This window comes from Choristoneura fumiferana, chromosome 18, assembly GCF_025370935.1.
Source record: "Choristoneura fumiferana chromosome 18, NRCan_CFum_1, whole genome shotgun sequence".
NCBI classification, from domain to species: Eukaryota; Metazoa; Arthropoda; class Insecta; order Lepidoptera; family Tortricidae; genus Choristoneura; species Choristoneura fumiferana.
The window spans coordinates 13,791,829-13,810,671 of NC_133489.1; the positions used below are offsets into that span (position 1 = coordinate 13,791,829).

Below are 18,843 nucleotides of genomic sequence, written 5' to 3' on the forward strand. Positions count from 1 at the left end.
AACATAAAGTGACTTTCTGTTTGACGACATTATTACATTTCTATCGCATGTTTGCAGAATAAACAAGATATAACGTTGAGTTAGGTGCATGAATTATTATTATATGTACTTAAAAATGACACTTTGGACGCAATATCCAAATCCCAGTGAGTCGGACTTGTCATGCTGTTATGTGTATAAAAACCAATGTCGGCTAACTGTACGGCCAAAATCATTTTACACAAACATTGATCTTATAATTTATTTGAGTTGTTGAAATAAGAACAGACTTTTTCATGTCGTAAGCTGATTTGTTAATTTCGCTTCGAATCTGGCCATGAACTAATTACTACTGATTGGTTTCTTCTAATAAATATATTTACTGTTTAAAATAGAACTGATTTGCTTTTATTTATTTGCAAACACTGTAGATATACTGCTGTACTTTATGTTAATTTTACAAGTTCCATAGTAGTGAAAGACATTGTATCTATCTGTAACATACCTACGTACAAAGCCTCCGGGTGTCTTACTCGTAAAATTGGACACTGCTCTCTGTACTATACTTTAAGCTCCCAGGCATTAGTAAACAAGGCTTCCAAAATTATAATAATAATATGCCAAAACTGTTAATAATAATATGCAAAACAATAGTAAAAAACCTTTGTAAAAACGTCCCGGTGAAGCTACGAAAGCTATAATGCGGAGTCGAGAGTATCGTAAGCCGAACATGAAAACGAACTCCGTTTATATTTGCTTATTAGGTACTCCCTAATTACATTTTTATAACTTTCAAGTAGGTATATAAACCCTTTTCGCTTTATTAAGGACCGGGAATGAAATTGAGACAGTGCTACACAGCAGGATGGAGAAAAAAATTAGAATTGTTCGCTAAATCATTAATTACCTTCTACAACATTGCCGTTGCAGATTTTTGCGTTTTCTATTTCTTCTACATTAATAAGCAAATATTTGTGTTTTCTAAAATACGTACTTACCTACTTATGTTTGACTCCTCTTGAAATATCTGTGGGGCATCTAGTACGAAAGAAACCCAAAAATACGACATTATTGTTTTGTTTATAAACATTTTTCGTAATGATTGGCAAAGTCAACCTTACTTGCCTACACTTTTTGAGCAATTCACTGCTGTAGCTCAAAATTGTGTTAATATGTTATTCATTCCTTTTTTTTTAATACTAAAATTCGTCATCAGAAAAAGCTCGTCTATATCATACAGTTTTCGTTCCATTTCTGCGTCGAATAACGCCTTAGGCAGATTCGGTTTGCTATATTCGGATGATATTCCAGTTATTCGTGAATCGAGCCAGCCTCGGAATCCATGCAGATGTGTCACAAACCATTGTTTTGAGACTGCTGCATATTTAGGGTTTAAACTGAGCCGAGTGATTTAACCAGTGTCGTTTGTGGAATATGTATACTACGAGTACCTGTAGCATAGCAAATTATTAAATACCGTTTTATTACATTTATGTAAGCCATTTTTTTATCTTTCTTTTGAATTTGCAAAGAACAGAAAAAAGTAAGAATAAACCTAGTTTGGGTGTTAGCAATAACAACTTATTTTAACCATAAAAAGTATATTTTGATTAGTCAAAAAATAACATAACGGGACTTATCACGCTATTTTTACACGAGTAATATTTACCTCGACGTTTCGGCAACGTTACAGTTGCCGTGGTCACGAGTAGACTGAAGTGTGGGGTGTCAAGTCTGCCTAGCAGCGCGAGTTCTTCGAACTACCCGCACTTGATCACTAATAGTACCGGCACTCGTATCACGAACTACCCGCACTTGGTCACTTTTTTTAGTCACCCTATTACACCGACACACAACACTAACAACGTCCGATCGTCCCTCCGAACATTCATCCCGACGCCGACACTTATTAATAACAGGATTCCATGAAGATGAAAGTTTATACCCATCGTCCCGGTTGACATTCTTATGCTTTTTTATTTCAACTGCTTCACGTACCATTCTTGAGTAAAAATGACGTTCCGTGGACAGAATTTTGGGATTGTGAAGCTCAATCCAGTGGTTTGGCCTTGACTCCAACAAATGCTCGGCTATGGCTGACTTGTTTACCTGGCGATTTTTAACAGCTGCAATGTGTTCCTTGACCCTCTCAGCTATTGTTCTTTTCGTCTGTCCACGGAACGTAGAGCTTTATTTTTATATAATTTAACGTTTTAAACTTTCGTTATTCTCACTTATATAACACATCACACACACTCATTTATATAATTTGTCTTTCGTCTAATGATACAATGGAAAAGCGCAACAAGGACGGGTTTCAGTCAATAATTTGGGGATTTACGACCGAATGCCCTATACCGAGACGTAAAACGAATACTAGTTACCACGCTGAAGGATGTAGCTTTTAATGTATTAAAAATTAAAAATTATGGTGTACCATCAACTTGGCTCTCTTCTCTATATATGTAAGTACTGTTTTGATATTGTTAGATTTTTTTTTAGATCTAAAAATGCTTTCATATCACAGAGGTAGTTAAATTTCGGGAATATAACATTTATTAAATAAGAATGGTAAAAATCAAGATTCATGACGTTTGTAAGGGTCCGCGTCCGCGTAACGTCTTCCTCCCACGTACATCTTGGTCAAGTTAAGCACTGTTTGACGGACGCCCTTCCTGGCTCGCAATTGCCCGATCCTCCAATGACAGTTCAATGATTCTGTTCTAAATAACGTGCATTCTCACAACGTTGATTTGTTGCTGGGACTTGCGTCTGTCAAATTGTCTACATATCAATCACTAAGATTCAGATACTGACGATAACAGACGCGACGAGCTTGTGTGCAATTTCCCTCCATGATTATCATAGTATAGGTCGATCCTGCCTAATAAATCTTGCTCACACTACTGAATCATTTTCACAGCGCGTTAACTTTGAGATTGCCTTCGGTCTGCGAGCTTAAACGAAGGCTGATATAATTCTTTATTAGGTATGTGGGTAACATACTGTGTCGAAATGCTCGAATATCTAACAAGGGAAAGATCTTTTTTAAATCTAATATCTGGAAGATTAAAACTGCCGACGCAGCTTCACCGTACTCAAACGGGCCTATTTAATTTAACGTGGATCCCATCTAAAATACCCTCAAGGTGGTGCCTCGTGTTTATCTTAGTGTGTATATGCTAGTGCTCGTTACTGCGTTGTTATAATGAACCAGTACGTGTACAAAAAAAGCTCTGAATCGAATTGATTATCCGTTCCGACATTCCTGCCGTGATTATAATCTGAGGGCCATCGGAAGCCGAAAACAAATTACTTTATATAGAACAAGCTCAGTAGATTCCATTCCGTGATGGGATGATGCGAGCAATAAAACTATTTGGAATTTAAATAATTTATGTTGCAACCCTTCACGCGTTACCACGCCATGAACAGGTGATAGAATGTTAAACCACTCGTATGTATGATATTTCATGCCTATTGCACATATCCAAATTGCAACGAATCATAACTTATTACCATCAATGAAACAGGTATTCAGCAACATTCCAATTAGATAGTTACTTTTAGAGAATTAATCAAAATTATTCAGCGGGAGTTGTTTAAAATATATTTTTTCTTTTCACCCAACCTTTTCAAGTTCAGATTCGATTTAAGAAATAGATGTACAACTCATTTATAAAACCAACTTTTCCCTTGACTTAACTATCAACTTTCGCCTGCGGCTCGGTTGAATAGTATGAGCGTTGATTGCGGGTAAAATAATTATAGTGGAAAAATAGAATTCATAATGAAATTAGTTTTGGTTCGGATATCGAATCATACAGACGACGATACCCGCTCGGATAATAAGGACTGCAAAGTCCTTACATACACGTATTTTCAGATTCTCAAGCTTGATTTACCGACCAAGTTCATTCAGCCCCTTTTAAGGCTAACAGAAAGAAACTGCAATACTAGAGTGCGGGAGGGATGCGATACCAGTTACGGACGGCTTGGCATAGTCGCTCGTATGCCTCAAGAAAGCAGCATTCTAAGACCTGGCCACCGGATACCGATGCGCCGGAGGGAAAAAGTCATAATTGCTTCTACGTAGTCGAGTCGCCGAGATTCTGCGCCGGTCCGGTTCACAGCCGTGCCCCACCATTAGAGGAAATAGCATCTTTCCAAGCATCCACGAGACATCGCGTACGTATTAAAACGCGTCATGCAAGAAATACATTAGATGTAATTGATACCAATCTATTACAATTTCCTTAACGATTATAGCTCTAACGTCGATCAATTTACTTTTTGTAATAAATATTTATACATAAAAGTAAGTAGTTGTTCCATGAGACTAAAGTAAGTACCATTATTCTATTTCCACTCAAGTGGTATAATAGTAGATTGATAACCAAGGGTGGAAAGTGACCCATTTCACCTGAGATATTTCTGGCGCTCGAACGAAGTAAGAGCGCCAATAGTTCGACGGGAAATGGGTAAGACACTCTACTTTATATTTCGACTGTGAGGAAAGTTAAATAGTACCTACAAAAAAATGAGAATAATATTAAATTTAATTTGAGTATTCAGTAATTTACTTATATCCAACCTCCAACGGTACCTTTTCGACCTGGTCACTTGCCACGACCGACTATAAAAAAAATCGAGTTCGTCACGACCAAGGAGCTTATATACCTACAAAACTGGAGGTTGAACGCCGAACGATGAAGTTTGACCTTTATTACTTATTTATATATTCCATCTCTTTCTTTCACATTTCACGAATGACTTCCGTCTCTTTCTTAACCTAACTGAAGAAAGAGATGGAATATGTTCGTTACGTAATAAAGATCAAATTTCTTGTTTTAAACGGATGTTCGGCGTTCAACCTCCAGTGTTGTATATAAGCTCCTTGGTCACGACGTGCATCTTGATGGCCATGCCGAAACGTGAAAAAAAAAGTGCCATTGGCGTAACTCAGTTATCTTCGACTCCGTGGCTAGTCGAGAAATAAAAAAAAATACTTTCCACCCTGGAGATGATAACACAATTTTCCACCCGGCTATCTACCCACGAAAATTAAACTTTCCGAACAAGAGAGATGAAAAACTATGACTAAAGCAGAGCTATGACAGAAGTTGATGTAGCTATGACACCAAAAGGTAAACAAATCTCGGTGGAAGGGCTGCACGCTACGCTACATAAATTAATTATAAACCGTAATATGGAATTGGATGGAATTTTAATTAGTGATAGAAATCGAACTGGAAGTGTTCCGTGCTATCTCTGCCGCCGCTGAACTAAATTATTCAAGTCACGTCAGGTTCGAGTGTACGGGCACCGCGACGACTGCGGTACATACAGGCTGTAACACTGGCGCCCACTCTTACGGCTCCAATGAATGGTAAATCACTCCGCCTTGTTCAATAACCATTGTCTATTAGTGGTTGCTTGTTATTCATGTGAAGTTACTTGATTTGGTTCTACAAACGATACCCAATTCCCAGCGATAGAGTGGCTCTAGTGCCGCTATTGGCACAAAGAGCTATATACAAAGCATGCAAATCGCGTCACTATTAATACATTACTTGGGTAGGGTATTATTAACATAGGAATAGAGGAGTCATTTGTGGCAGTTAGACGTTTCTGTGGATGTCGTGGGCCGCGACACAGGACTTTCATAGCCCGCTTCGCCACACCAGATGATTGCAGCAAATCTAGGACGCCCATTCATAACTCGAGCAAAACGTTCAGGAACTAAATCTGCATAAACGCCACATTACTGCCGAGAAAATGTAATTCCAAGATCTAGTTCGTGAAGTCCTTGTGCTGCAAAAAATATTTTATTAGTGTGGGTCGGTGTGGGTTAATTCGCGATATATTTTTTGTGGGTTATGAACTCACACTGACGGATTGAATTCCATTTATGACTGAAGTTTAATTTTCCAATCCGCGAATCACAATTTCACAAAGAAAAGAATGACCCAAATGTTTATCGTCTATTCTACACTCTATATGCATGTCAAAAAATTATGTAAGTACAAAAAACTGAAAATAATTTCAAACTAACCTAACCATAAAAATTTCAGTTTTAATACAAGTTTTTTTTGCTAACTGTACTTTTTGTTGACTGTACTTGCATTGTCACCCAAACTACATTTGCATACCAAATTTCAAGTCGATGCTTTTAACCGTTGAAGAGTTCCGTCCTGCGGAGACGATCCTGGCTGGACTACCAGGATGTCACTGCTACTAGATTATTGTAATGTCACGCGATTTACATAAATATTCCAAATTTAAAGTTAATCTGACTACTGGAAGTTGTTTAAATTTAACTTGCAAGATTTGATTACAGACAGACAGACAGACCGTTGTTCGAATAGTTGAAACTAAATAAAAGCTTGTAAAAAGAACAACACAATTCTGTTATTTACTGAATTCATCAATTATGTTATGATATGACGTGACACAAGCTCTTCTGTTTTCTGATTGGCTGAGATCAGTTAGTAGAACCTGGCTGGTATGTTCCCTTGTGATTCGTTATATTTAATTAATCAATATTTATTTTTGTGTTTATATTACCATTTATGCTAATTGAGTTAATTTATATTGATTGGAGGCTGTAGAGCCAGTAAGTACGTCTCAGGAAATATTGTAGAAGTATATCTTAAAAGTTTGTCAGGCGTACAATGAGATTATTATTATGACCCAAATGTTAGCAAATAAGGGGTTCTTATCTTAATCAATTAGGTAGTAATTTTAATATTTCAATCCAATACAATTTCTAAGTTTTTTTTTCAGGAAGTTGTTAAAATTGCTAAAATAACTTATGTACTAAAAATTTAAAACTAACCTGCAGAAAAAAAACTTACCTAACTACTTAAGCAAATTATAAGTACCTATAGCAAAAGATATGAGAATTATGTGGTACTCTTGTGTTTATTTTAGGATTTTAATACATACGCGACAAAACTAATTACATACTACATTACCTACGTATTAATTACGTATACATATAAGTCTTGCTTTCAGAAGAATAAACTCCTGCACTCGTACTCCTGGATTTTATAACAAAGAATAAAATTTACAAAGTCAAGTAAATTGTTCGATTACAATATTTACTAGGTACATAATTTTGCACTTTCCAGCCCAATTTGCAGCATTTTTGCTTGCTCTACCAGAATATTACTTGTGTTTTTAGTTCCAGAATAAGTAACTTGGAATTTTCCTTTTTTTGGTAATTGGCAGGCACTTTATACACATGTTAGCCTTGAAGTTTAAACTTTTACGACTGCGCGATATATTTTCGAAAATGTTTTGCCAATTATAATAAAATTAAATATCAGATTGCTTAGGTTTTATATTACTTCTCGAGGTAGCTATCATAAAGTTAAAATCAATGCCGTTTGGTTTGACCAAATGCTCCTGATACACCGCACACAACAGTCGCAATTGTTTTGTTGTTTAACAGACCACGTTTGGGGCACAGGATTTCATATTTATCGCTGATATAAATTCGGTACCCAAAATAAATACATAAAATGTAAATATGATATCAAACTTTTTATTATTTGTATTAAATTTAGGGTTTATACGAATGATAAACATGTAGAGGGTATAATGAAAGGACACCCATGGTGAGACAGGCCGTAGGTGGTGTAATATCGGGTGAAGTATTACCGCCTGCGCGCGCGCACGTCCATACTAACCTTGGACTGCGCGGACATCGGCTTCGTCGTTTGATAAATGACCGCTTCGAGGCACAATAAGCCTCAGAGATGGGATGAGAGTTGGTATATTGGAAAGTCCATTACCCCATTACCTTTGATCTTTGCAAAACGGACTCTACTAGATTTTCACTTGCGTGGAATACATAAAAACATTTTTAACAAAAAAAAACTGTTCAAGCGCGTGTCGGATTTTCCATTGTATTTTGTATAAAGTATTTATACGAAAAAAGAGGAACATTCCGTCCCTAAGATTCAATATTTTCAAAATGTTGTGCTAACGCAAATACCCTTGTAATCAAGATTAACTAAGCGAACACTATTCCCAAGTAGGTAATAAAATGTACAATTATTTCTACATTAAAAATAACATTTCAATTTTCAATTACATTATTTATCGCTAAGTAGTTCTATACATTGATACTGCAAAGAGTTCTCGCCAAGTTTAATAGGCTAAATGCTGCTTCTGACTTGCACCATTTGAAGCCATTGAGACCGCCCGGTCCATTCACTTAATCTCGGCAATCAGTCCCTAGTCGAACTGCCCTATTGAAATGAACAGCAAAACACAATAGTCGTGATACACATTATTTAGATAGCGAATGATATTAAGATTAGATTAGCAATCGCCTTTTTTATTATGCTTACATGGCATATTAAATATGACCTACATTAAATTTTGACACATGCGTTACAGTGATTTAATGCTAGGTCTTTGTTCGACTATTTCCAGTTCCTTTTACATTTTCCAGTAAAATAACGTGTTTAGTTTATTGAATGTTTTCAAATTGCTAATTCGCAAACTGATATGAAACTGCTTATCTATACAAGCACGCGTTACGTACCTACATAACTACACCGTTATGTATGTGTAGCCATTACTTCAGTACTCGATTGTAATGTGTTTAATCAGTTTCAATTTTGTTCGTTTAGCACTAAAACACGTAACAATAAAGTGAATGTGAATTGAATAAAAATACTGTTAATAGCTAGAGGCTTGTGAAGCTGCTTCCATATTTCTAATCGAGGTAGGAACATGTATTAATTTTTGAATTTAATATAACTCTATTCTTAATAACATGAAAAGCATACTAGTATAATAAATAATTAGCCAGCCAGAGTTTTCATCTACATACATTAATTTAACACCCATGGTACGTATATCATCGCTTTGCCTTTAAATCTTGCAATGTTAAGTAATAATTGCCTATTTAAAATATTCACAATGTTTGAATAAATAAAATGGCTTATTGTTCTCAGTATTTCAAAATTTTGTGTTTTCTCTCAACTTAGAATAAACAATAGTGCTTATTCTTATACGAGTAAAAATGTATCCCCATCAGTTTTGTTACTTTGATTAAGAGTACGATGCTTGGCTGTAACCAAACCAACACCAAAATTTGGGATTCTTTTTGTTATGAAAATACGTAGAAGTACGTAATGAAGTAGTATGAAGGTACCTAGTATTTTTGATTCTGAACTGAAAAAAGTAAATTTTCCAAATTCCGTAAGAAAATTAAACTCCGCAATTGCTTCTTTAATATATCTACTTGATTTACTTTACCTACTACGTCGTAATCAATTCAATGTTCAATGTATTATATTACTTAGTTTAATATTTTCCCTTAAGTTATTTCGAGTTATGGACGCTTATGCATGTATGCTCCTATTTTAACCGGGACAACATTATAGATCTGTTTATTAGTGGAAGTTTTTTTAAAAATTGGTTCAGTAGTTTCAGGATTAGGTACATATATACACATACAAACAAATAAATATTATCTGTATCTTTGTGTATTTTGTAGTGTGGATGTAGCTCCTTTATTTCATAGGGCTATGATACAAAACGTTCATAAAACTCTTACATTTTGTGCGTAGATTGTGTTATTTGTTTGTGGTACGACTTGGCTTATTTTTACGTGACAATATTTCGGATTTCGAATAGATAGAGTTATGTTTTCCGGCTATGGTTGGTTTAATGCACTGAGCTTGTAAAAGATGATCTTTTAACAGCTAAAGGCAATTTAAGAGATGGCATTAGGGTGAATGGTAGAGCAATAAAACTTAAGATACCTCGGGTTAAGTGTGAAGCAGGAAATAGTGGACAGATAATAGAGGCAAGTGGACAGCCAGACCAACAGAAACACATCGAATATTCATTTTAGATTGCCCAACAAACCTGGCCTTTTATTGGTCAAGATAGGACAGGCAACAAGTAGATAACTTCATAAAATGGAATGTAAATAGTAGCGAGTCTAAACCAGAAAAGTAAACTTAGCGTTATTTACACTAGAAGATTATTTAATGTACAAGTAAAAATATGGCTGTACTTATTATGAAGTGATGAGCAAAAAAAAGTAGATGTTTATGAAATTTAACTTCTGTTGCTTATCCTTTAAGCTGCTTATTTTTATTAAACTGTTTATAAGCATGCATGCATAAAATAAAGGGCCATTATGATATGTCCCACGTGGGAGCATGTGAGCTAGTCATGCATATTTGTAAAAATAAACATCGCTCACTTTGTTGTCAGTATTTTTTCTATCGCCTGATGATTTGTAAATTTATTAAGAACACTAGCTTTTACCCGCGGCTTCGCTCGCGTGAACCATAAACCTTTCAAAGAAGCAAGCAATCAAGTAAGCATGCAAGTGAGCATGTAAGAAAGCATGCAAGCAAGCATGCAAGCAAGCATGCAAGCAAGCATGCAAGCAAGCATGCAAGCAAGCATGCAAGCAAGTAAGCAAACAAGTAAGCATGCAAGCAAGCAGGCATGCAAGCAAGCAAGCATGCAAGTAACCATCTAAGCAAGCTTACAACTGAACATATAATTTTGCAAGAAATAGTGCCAGCAAGCATGCATTCAAGCATGCAAGCAAGCATACAGGCAAGCATGTAAGCAAGCGTGCAAGCCAGAAGGCAAGCATGCATGCAAACAACAAATCAAGAAAGCGTACTTCCAAATGTGCAAGAAATAGTGCAAGCAAGCATGCAATCAAATATGCAAGCAAGCATGCAAACAAGCATGCAAGCAAGCAAGCAAGCATGCAAGAAAGCATGCAAGCAAGTAAGCATGCAAGCAAGCAGGCATGCAAGCAAGCAAGCATGCAAGTAACCATCTAAGCAATCTTGCAAGTGAACATGTAATTTTGCAAGAAATAGTGCCAGCAAGCATGCATTCAAGCATGCAAGCAAGCATACAGGCAAGCATGCAAGCAAGCGTGCAAGCCAGAAGGCAAGCATGCATGCAAACAACAAATCAAGAAAGCGTACTTCCAAATGTGCAAGAAATAGTGCAAGCAAGCATGCAAACAAGCATGCAAGCAAGCAAGCAAGCATGCAAGAAAGCATGCAAGCAAGCATGCAAGAAAGCATGCAAGCAAGCATGCAAGAAAGCATGCAAGCAAGTAAGCAAGCATGCAAGCAATAATGAGAGTTAGTACGCCAGTGGTGGTAGTGAAAATATTATCAGTTCATCATCATCATCATTATCATCATCATCATCAACATCATCAGTTCGTTTATCGCTATCCCGATGGAACTATGCTATTTTCCGGGATAAAAACTATCCTATGCCTTTCCCCGGCACTCAAACTATCTGTATACCGAATTTCATCTAAATTGGATCAGTAGATCCAGAGATTACCCCCTGCAACCTCACAAACTCACAAACTTTACCTCTTTATAATATTAGTATAGACAAATGTCATTTTAAAGTAGTCGTAAAGCTTGGGGTCGACGGCCGAAGCTTGTTTTCAAAACCAACAAACTTTCGTGACGGTAATTCACGCGAAAATTATGCGGTCGATGACTGGCGCACGAACAGAATAAGCCTTCACAAAGAGTACTCGCCATTAAAAGATCTTAAGTGATTACACTCGTTTCCCATGAAAATTAAATCTATAAATAGCAGTTTTAATTTATACCTACTTATAAATCACTTGAAAAGCTTATCCTACTTCCTACTAATATTATAAATGTGAAAGTTTGTGGGTGAGTGAGTGAGTATGTTTGTTACTTCTTCACGCTGAAACGGCCGGACGGATTTTGATGAAATTTGGCAAAAAGTTAGTTTATAACCTGTATTAAAACATAGGATACTTTTTATCCCGATATTCCAACGGGATATGGATAAAATCTTGAAATAACAACCGCTGGGCTTAGTCATGAAATTTGGTATGTAGGTTGCTGGACGTCTGGAATAACACATAGGCTACTATTTATCGGGATATTCCCACGGGATAGGGATAAAATCTCGAAATAACAACCGCTGGGTTTAGAGTCATGAAATTTGGCATGGTTGTTATAATACAACGTCAGTGAAAACCACAATGTAATTTTAGGGAATTCCCACCAGAATTTAATAAAATCCCGAAATTTCAATTCAACTGCTGTACCTAATGATTTACGCGTGCGAAGCCGCGGGTAAATGTTAGTAAACTTTATATTGATATGTCTTCCATATGGGTATTTTACGTGGGTACTAGTGATATAAGCGATATAAGATACAACTATGTGTTGCTCCTCGTCCTCGGGGTGCGGAAGTGTTGCTCGTGATGACTAACAGAATTTCACGCACGAAGAGGCTTTATTGGTTTTAGAAGAGGATCCGTTGACGCGATCACGTGCGCTATCCCAGCCGTCGCTGTAGGCGTCGCCCATCGGTCACACTTGATTATTAGCGAACCTTTGAACTTTTTCTCGTTCACTGTACAAAATAAAATATTTTAAAGTTAGGTACATTTAAATTAATGCAAAAGTCTCTGCGTGACTCCAGATAGCGAGGCGGTGCTTTCCGACTGGATGCTCGGTAAAAACGGCAACAGAAAACAACAGTGTTCACTTCATCGGACATGATTCCAAAAAAAATACTCAGATAGGTGAAAAAACAACCTTGTTATCTTCAATTAGTTTCCGAAGAGAGCGGACGGACCGGAATCATAAAGAGGAGTAATATAGGGAGCGAGCGGTTTGAAAAAAACACGTTTCGCGGTCCAATGGCGACAGTTGCTGCTGAGAAAAGGAAAAAGGGTTGCTTACGCTCTGCGAAGGATGCCAGAAACTACTGCAGCGTAGAGCACCAGTAATTTGCGTTTAATAAAGTTAATTAAGTTACAATAGTAACTCGAAACCACATTGAAATACAACGAAGACGACAAGAGATTAGTTAGCAGAAATAATCAAAAAGGAATACCCGTTAAGTATGTACCTCTCAAAACAAACAGACGATGCAGACGTAGTACAGATCCATTTATTAATCTTTGTTTATATTACACATAGGCTATGCTTGGTGACATGATTTCGCTTGCGGGCCAAGGGCTTAGAGATTCAGTTACCGTGTGTTTACACGATCTGTAGTTGGGTTTTGATTAATTTGCGACACAAAGCCAATAGATAAAGCGGGGAAGGACGTGTGACAGTTCGGTTCACGTGAACAAAAGTTTGAAATCTATTTAGAGAAATACCCAGTACGCTCAGAATTAACTACAACCTCTGCCGTACATCCGAAAATGCACGAGAATAATAATCTGGCTTTTTTGACCGGTATCCATCAGGTGGAAACTAAACTCATATTGTTGTTTTGTACAATAATCACGTGTTTCATAAACTAAAATATTTAGTATTTAATTTATTTATTTCAGTCGTATCTTATTACTTTAATCCGCCGGCCGCGCGGCCAGGTTAGGTATTCGTTTGGGATATTGCTGTCTTTATCGCTCGTGACATAAGCGCTCGCAGCCGTCCCCCCCATGCCTTCCGCAACGACGTCCGTAATTTATATCGAGATAGCTGTAGGCTTTTCAAGATTTGGGCGGTTGAATTTTGGGTTTTGTTGTCCTCATATTATACGAAAAGTATAACACAGAAATTAATGATATTTTACAGTCAAGATATTCATTATATTTTCTATGCCTGTGGGTTTTTTCGATTTTTGTAAAAATGCTATATTAGTCTGTAATTCTCGTGCAAAGTTGACATATTTTTTTTATTTTTTGATATTACACATTTATATGAAAATCTAAAAAACCACAAGCATAGATAATTACGTCTATTTAGTCCATACTTAAAAAAAATCATCTTTTTCTGTTGCCTAGTTTTCAAATGAGACCGGGACTACGTTTGTATGGAGAATGGAATGAAGAGACTTCTCTTAAACTAATGTTATTTCCACTACCACGAGTCTATCAATCAATATTATTTAAGTAACAGAATTCAGAATAAAAATTCTAAAGTACATTAATTAGGTATTTTGTGTAATATGTTTTTACCGGCTATACTAATAAATAAATAAATTTTACGGGCCCTGGACACCAATTGACGTAGTTCCAAAATAAGCAAAGCTTGCGTTTTGTGTACTAGTAAACGTATAACATGCTTAAATAGATAAGTACATACTAAACACCCAAGAGTCAATAGCAAACATTCTTATTTTTCATACATAATATCTGCCCTAACCAATGATCAAACCCGGGCCCTCGAGCTTCGAAGTCAGGATCTCCAACCGCTCTAGGCTAGCCGCTTGTTTACATAAGAATATCAAAGAACCTAACGAAACATTGTGACAAAAGATATAAATTAATACGAAAGAAAAATGCGTTCACGCAGTTTAGTATCTCCTCGGACCCGTGCATCATAAATTCAACTTAAGCCAAGAACGCAATGAATAGCTAAAACATAACTTTAGTTCCAGTCCCTTGGTGAGTCAGTAAGCAAGAAAAATGCATTTTATATAGCACCCTTTGTGAGGCAATCTGAAATATTGAAAAGCTTATCTTGCTTTATCCGATCATTATTTATTATTCTATGCGATCCGAGTTAATCAATACAAGGTCAAACAGGCGTGCGTGCCCCGTCTATCCCGGCCGGCTATCGGGCCGCGCCGGGTCATTTGCAATATTTAAATTGTTAATCTGCCAAAGAATCCGTGCTCAGGATTAAATTGCTCATATTTCTATGACACTAAAATTTCATGAAGGTTTGAACAATAAAAACTTTGGAGATAGTTGCTAAGATGCCGTTCCCATAGGTATTGTGTCCTTATCGTAGGTAGACACGTAGACACTTAAAATTTTCATAAAAGAATATTATAAATTGCACATTAAATAAATAAATGCCTATCAATTTATTCTCATCATTTATTGTACTCATTATGTACATCAATTAAATTATTTCAATGAAAAATAAACTAAATGTTTAGCAAAACTAGTACTGCAGATAATAAGAAAATATACATCAGCACGATATTTTTTTTTAGGTACGACGACGGGCGGAGCGAAGATCAGCGTTAGGTACAATTGCGACCACAACGCGTGAGCTGAGCGAGCGAATCGAGCGCGCCGCGGTAGCGGCCGGCGAAGCGCCAGAACCTAATTAATTTAGGAAATAATTTGGCACCTACTAGTGCTGGTTGGGTAAGTAATAGAATATATAAAAACAAAACATAATATTCATTACGTATAACTTCACTTTCTATATTTTTTTAAATATAACATACGTTTGCTTTAATACTCATAATATATAATGATAAAATATATAATTTCATTATGTAATGAGCTATGGACATAAATACATTGAGTATAACGATCAAATTATATAATATTCGAAACCTCTAACAACCAAAACATATAACATTAATTTAATATTACAACGGAAAACATAACGCTCATAAATATAAATAAAAAAAATATATGTCACTTTTAAGGTTTCCTCGCTGCTATAAAAAAACCTAACATCGAAGGCTAAGGCGGGAGTTACGCTCCGCTTCGCTCCCGCCTTAGCCTTCTGAACCTAAACTATCCAAGTCGCTTCTGCTCCGAACCGTCTTGCTCGCTCGCTTCGCTCGCTCGCACAAATTTTGAAGTAAAACTTTGCAATACAAAAATTAAACACCTAATTTTCTGGTTTTAAAATTTTAAACTGTACCAAGTATTTTAGAAACAAAGTATATTATTTGATATTATAACATATTAATGCTATATAAGAAGTTATTACGTATTATACTCGTAAGCTGTATACCTTATGTATGTTATATAATATGAATTTAGCCCATCAACATGTTATTTCTTATGAAAGTATATAAAACAACTGTGAGGTGTTTTTTTTTCTCATCCAACCTTGTAGTGTGAAAATATACCTAAACTTGGAAGATTCCATATAAAATACGAAATCCTTAGAAAAATATTACTTATTTTTTCGTAATGGCTACGGAACCCTATTTTGGGCGTGTCGGACACGCTCTTGGCCGGTTTTTTTGTAATGGCTACGGATCCCTATTTTGTGTGTGTCCGACGCGCTCTTGGCCGGTTTTTGGTAATAAATTAACTGAGGCCTAATTTGACCTGAGTTTGACAATGTGCAGTAAAAGTGGGCACAGCGGATTTCATACCGGATTACCGAGATAACACGTCGATGACTAGCGATGGCTCAAGAATCACCTGAGCTAAGATGACAGTATTCAGTCTTAAAAAATGTTTTGAGGTGACCAATGTATCTATTATTTGTGGCCTAGGTTAAAAAAAACTCATTGGCGATTGACTACCTAGGGATAGTACCCGGAATCTTGAAAACTTATGGCCCACAAGTAGATTACAACGCACATTAGATTTTCCACCAGAAAATGGAGTGTTGTAGTCCGCTACATTGTCGAAAAGTAACTATTGAGTTCTACATATAAACTTCGATTGGAAATAAAGTCGTGAACGTGCTGTTCGCAGCTCATTTTTAGCTTTACATTTGTGCTTGTAAGCATTGTTTGTACGTTCTACGGACAACATTGTAGAGAACCTACTCGTACCATTTGGATCTGCGTAAGCTACCCTGGAATTTTACCAGGAATACTACACGTGGTACCTTAATATTATTTTCGTACAATTATGTACTTACCTAAAGAGTTCTACCACGTGGTTCCTACTTCATGTGATGCGGCGATGTATAAATATATATATAATATTTAGGTAAAATTCACTTAAATATACTGTACCTAGAAAACATTGAAAAAATATAAAATATAAGTTGCTTGGGATTCGAACTCGGTTTCTTCCTCATCATTCCATACTTAATGCTTTCTTCAGAATAATAATAATTATATACCAAGCCGAGCTATGGCAAAACACGGCATAATTACTTAATGTTTTCTCTCGAAATGGTCAGTTTAAAGTTTGCAGAGGCCGCGAAATAGGGGATTGCCGGCCGAGTAGTTATTAGTACGAAGCCGACAATCCCTGTTCGCGGTCGACCCTTATTATAGTGTTTTTCTCAAATAAATCCAGGGAAATTATACCATGTCACCATGTCACTTGATGGTGAACTTATAACGGAAACAATAACACTTTTTTTGAATTAAAAATCAATCGTTTTAATTTTGGTATAAACCGTATGGGTGACACTAATTACTGGCACGGATAATACCGACATGGATATACCGACCCGATATTTCGTGTACAAGCCCATACAAACTGGTGTCAAACTGACAAGAGTTTCTATGGGCGTGTACACGAAATATCAGGTCGGTATTTCCATGTTGGTATTGTACGACCGGTAAATAGTGTCACCCAACCGTATAAGTGTTTGTATTTTTTCTATTCCCACCAAAATAATATTTTTCATCTATTTTCAGCTATTCGGGTTAATGTTTTGCCACTAAATCTTGAGATGAGTTTATTTATTAAAACACGATGATACCATATTAATTTGTTATTTTAATAAATTATTAACAATAAATGTCAATCAACCAGGATTATATATTGAATACCTACCTGAATCTAACTTAATAATCTAGTCAAATAGAGATTAAAAAGTAAATACACATTCACAAACTAGGTACCTAAGTTTTTCTTAATTGGCAGTATGCCATAGATAGTCAATAAAAAAACCCAGTGAAACAAAACAAAAGACAATTTCTTTGACGGCCATGGCCAGGCAATGTTGTTTGAAATCCCATTACTGTCCTCTAATTTGAAATTAGAACGAATATTTAATAAGTGCTATACAAAGACGTACCTACTTCGCATTCTATCATCACGAATACATACCTATAAGGACGACATTTCCTTGGATGTTTGAGAAAAATCATTTATAGGTAAAGTGAGTGGTTTTGCTCCAGTGCAAAAATATTTTACTTTGAATGGTTGTTCCTCTGAAACCCTACTATTTCTGAATAAAATGATACTTACACATGAATGATTGATTTTCTTACTTTCCCCCTTATCACTTAAATTATCCAACAATCGCATGTTGGTCCTGCATAGTGACATGACTTTGTTTTATTCCACGACAGCGCATTCGACCGTTATATTTCGCAAGAGTCGTGCGAAACAGTCTTCCACTTACCGATCCGAAAGTCGCATCCAGTGTTGCGCTAGTGTCTTAAACTCCGTGAGTCAGAGCCAAGGCCCGACTTCCGCCGCCGCGTTCTGGGAAACTGGTTCGTTTGAAACACGACAGGCAACGTAGAATAATACCTATTGTAGATATCGCTTAGTCAGTGAACCACTATTTTTTTTCATTTTCAGTTTGAACTTTTTATCATGTTTTCTATGCCATAAGATCTAATGGCACTTGGCACCTAATTTTAGTATAATAAAATGCTTTTAAATAACATTATTATTAATTTTCATACGAATTTAACGTAAATGACATTGTCAGTGGCCTTAAATACGTTTGCTTCATGTTGCTACCTTAATACTGTGAAAATTACGTTCTGCGATTACGACTTGTTACATTTTACTTTTAGATATTATGGATTTTTAAATGATATAAATTGGTGTTTATTTTTCAGAAAAAGGGATCCTTAACGAATGCAGATTATTCGTGCGATAAATTGGTGAGAAATTGCATTTTGCTCTGTTTTTATTGGCAGTTACGTTATTTAATATCTTGTTTGAATTCTACTTTCCGGTCATTTAATATCAATAATTAAAGGCTGACCAGGAATATAAAAAATTGGTCAAGTGCGAGTCGGACTCGTACATGAAGGGTTCCGTAAATAGTTCAGTACAAGTTTTTCTTTTCTTTAAATTCTTCGCTTCAGAGATAGAGCCCTGTGACAGACGGACAGACAGACAGACAGACAGACAGACAGACAGACAGACAGACAGACAGATAGACAGATAGACAGACAGACAGACAGCGGAGTCTCAGTAATAGGGTCCCG

The 18,843-nt window shown here is 36.3% G+C and overlaps 1 protein-coding gene across 5 annotated transcripts in view; it reads left to right on the plus strand.

Moving 5' to 3' along the window:
• The first annotated feature begins 8,175 nt into the window (after nt 1–8,175).
• The window catches only part of LOC141437726 (major facilitator superfamily domain-containing protein 12-like), a 72,378-nt gene continuing 61,710 nt past the window's right edge, over nt 8,176–18,843 (plus strand). Inside the window, exons 1-3 of one of the 5 annotated variants that reach the window (XM_074101210.1) lie at nt 8,176–8,719; nt 14,947–15,103; nt 18,469–18,513. In XM_074101210.1, the coding sequence (XP_073957311.1) occupies nt 18,488–18,513 (26 nt within the window). In that variant the 5' untranslated portion in view covers nt 8,176–8,719; nt 14,947–15,103; nt 18,469–18,487. Of the gene's footprint in view, nt 8,720–8,825; nt 8,846–14,946; nt 15,104–18,064; nt 18,115–18,468; nt 18,514–18,843 lie in introns of those variants that run through there. The other 4 variants (XM_074101211.1, XM_074101213.1, XM_074101215.1 and 1 more) reach the window with 4 other exon arrangements.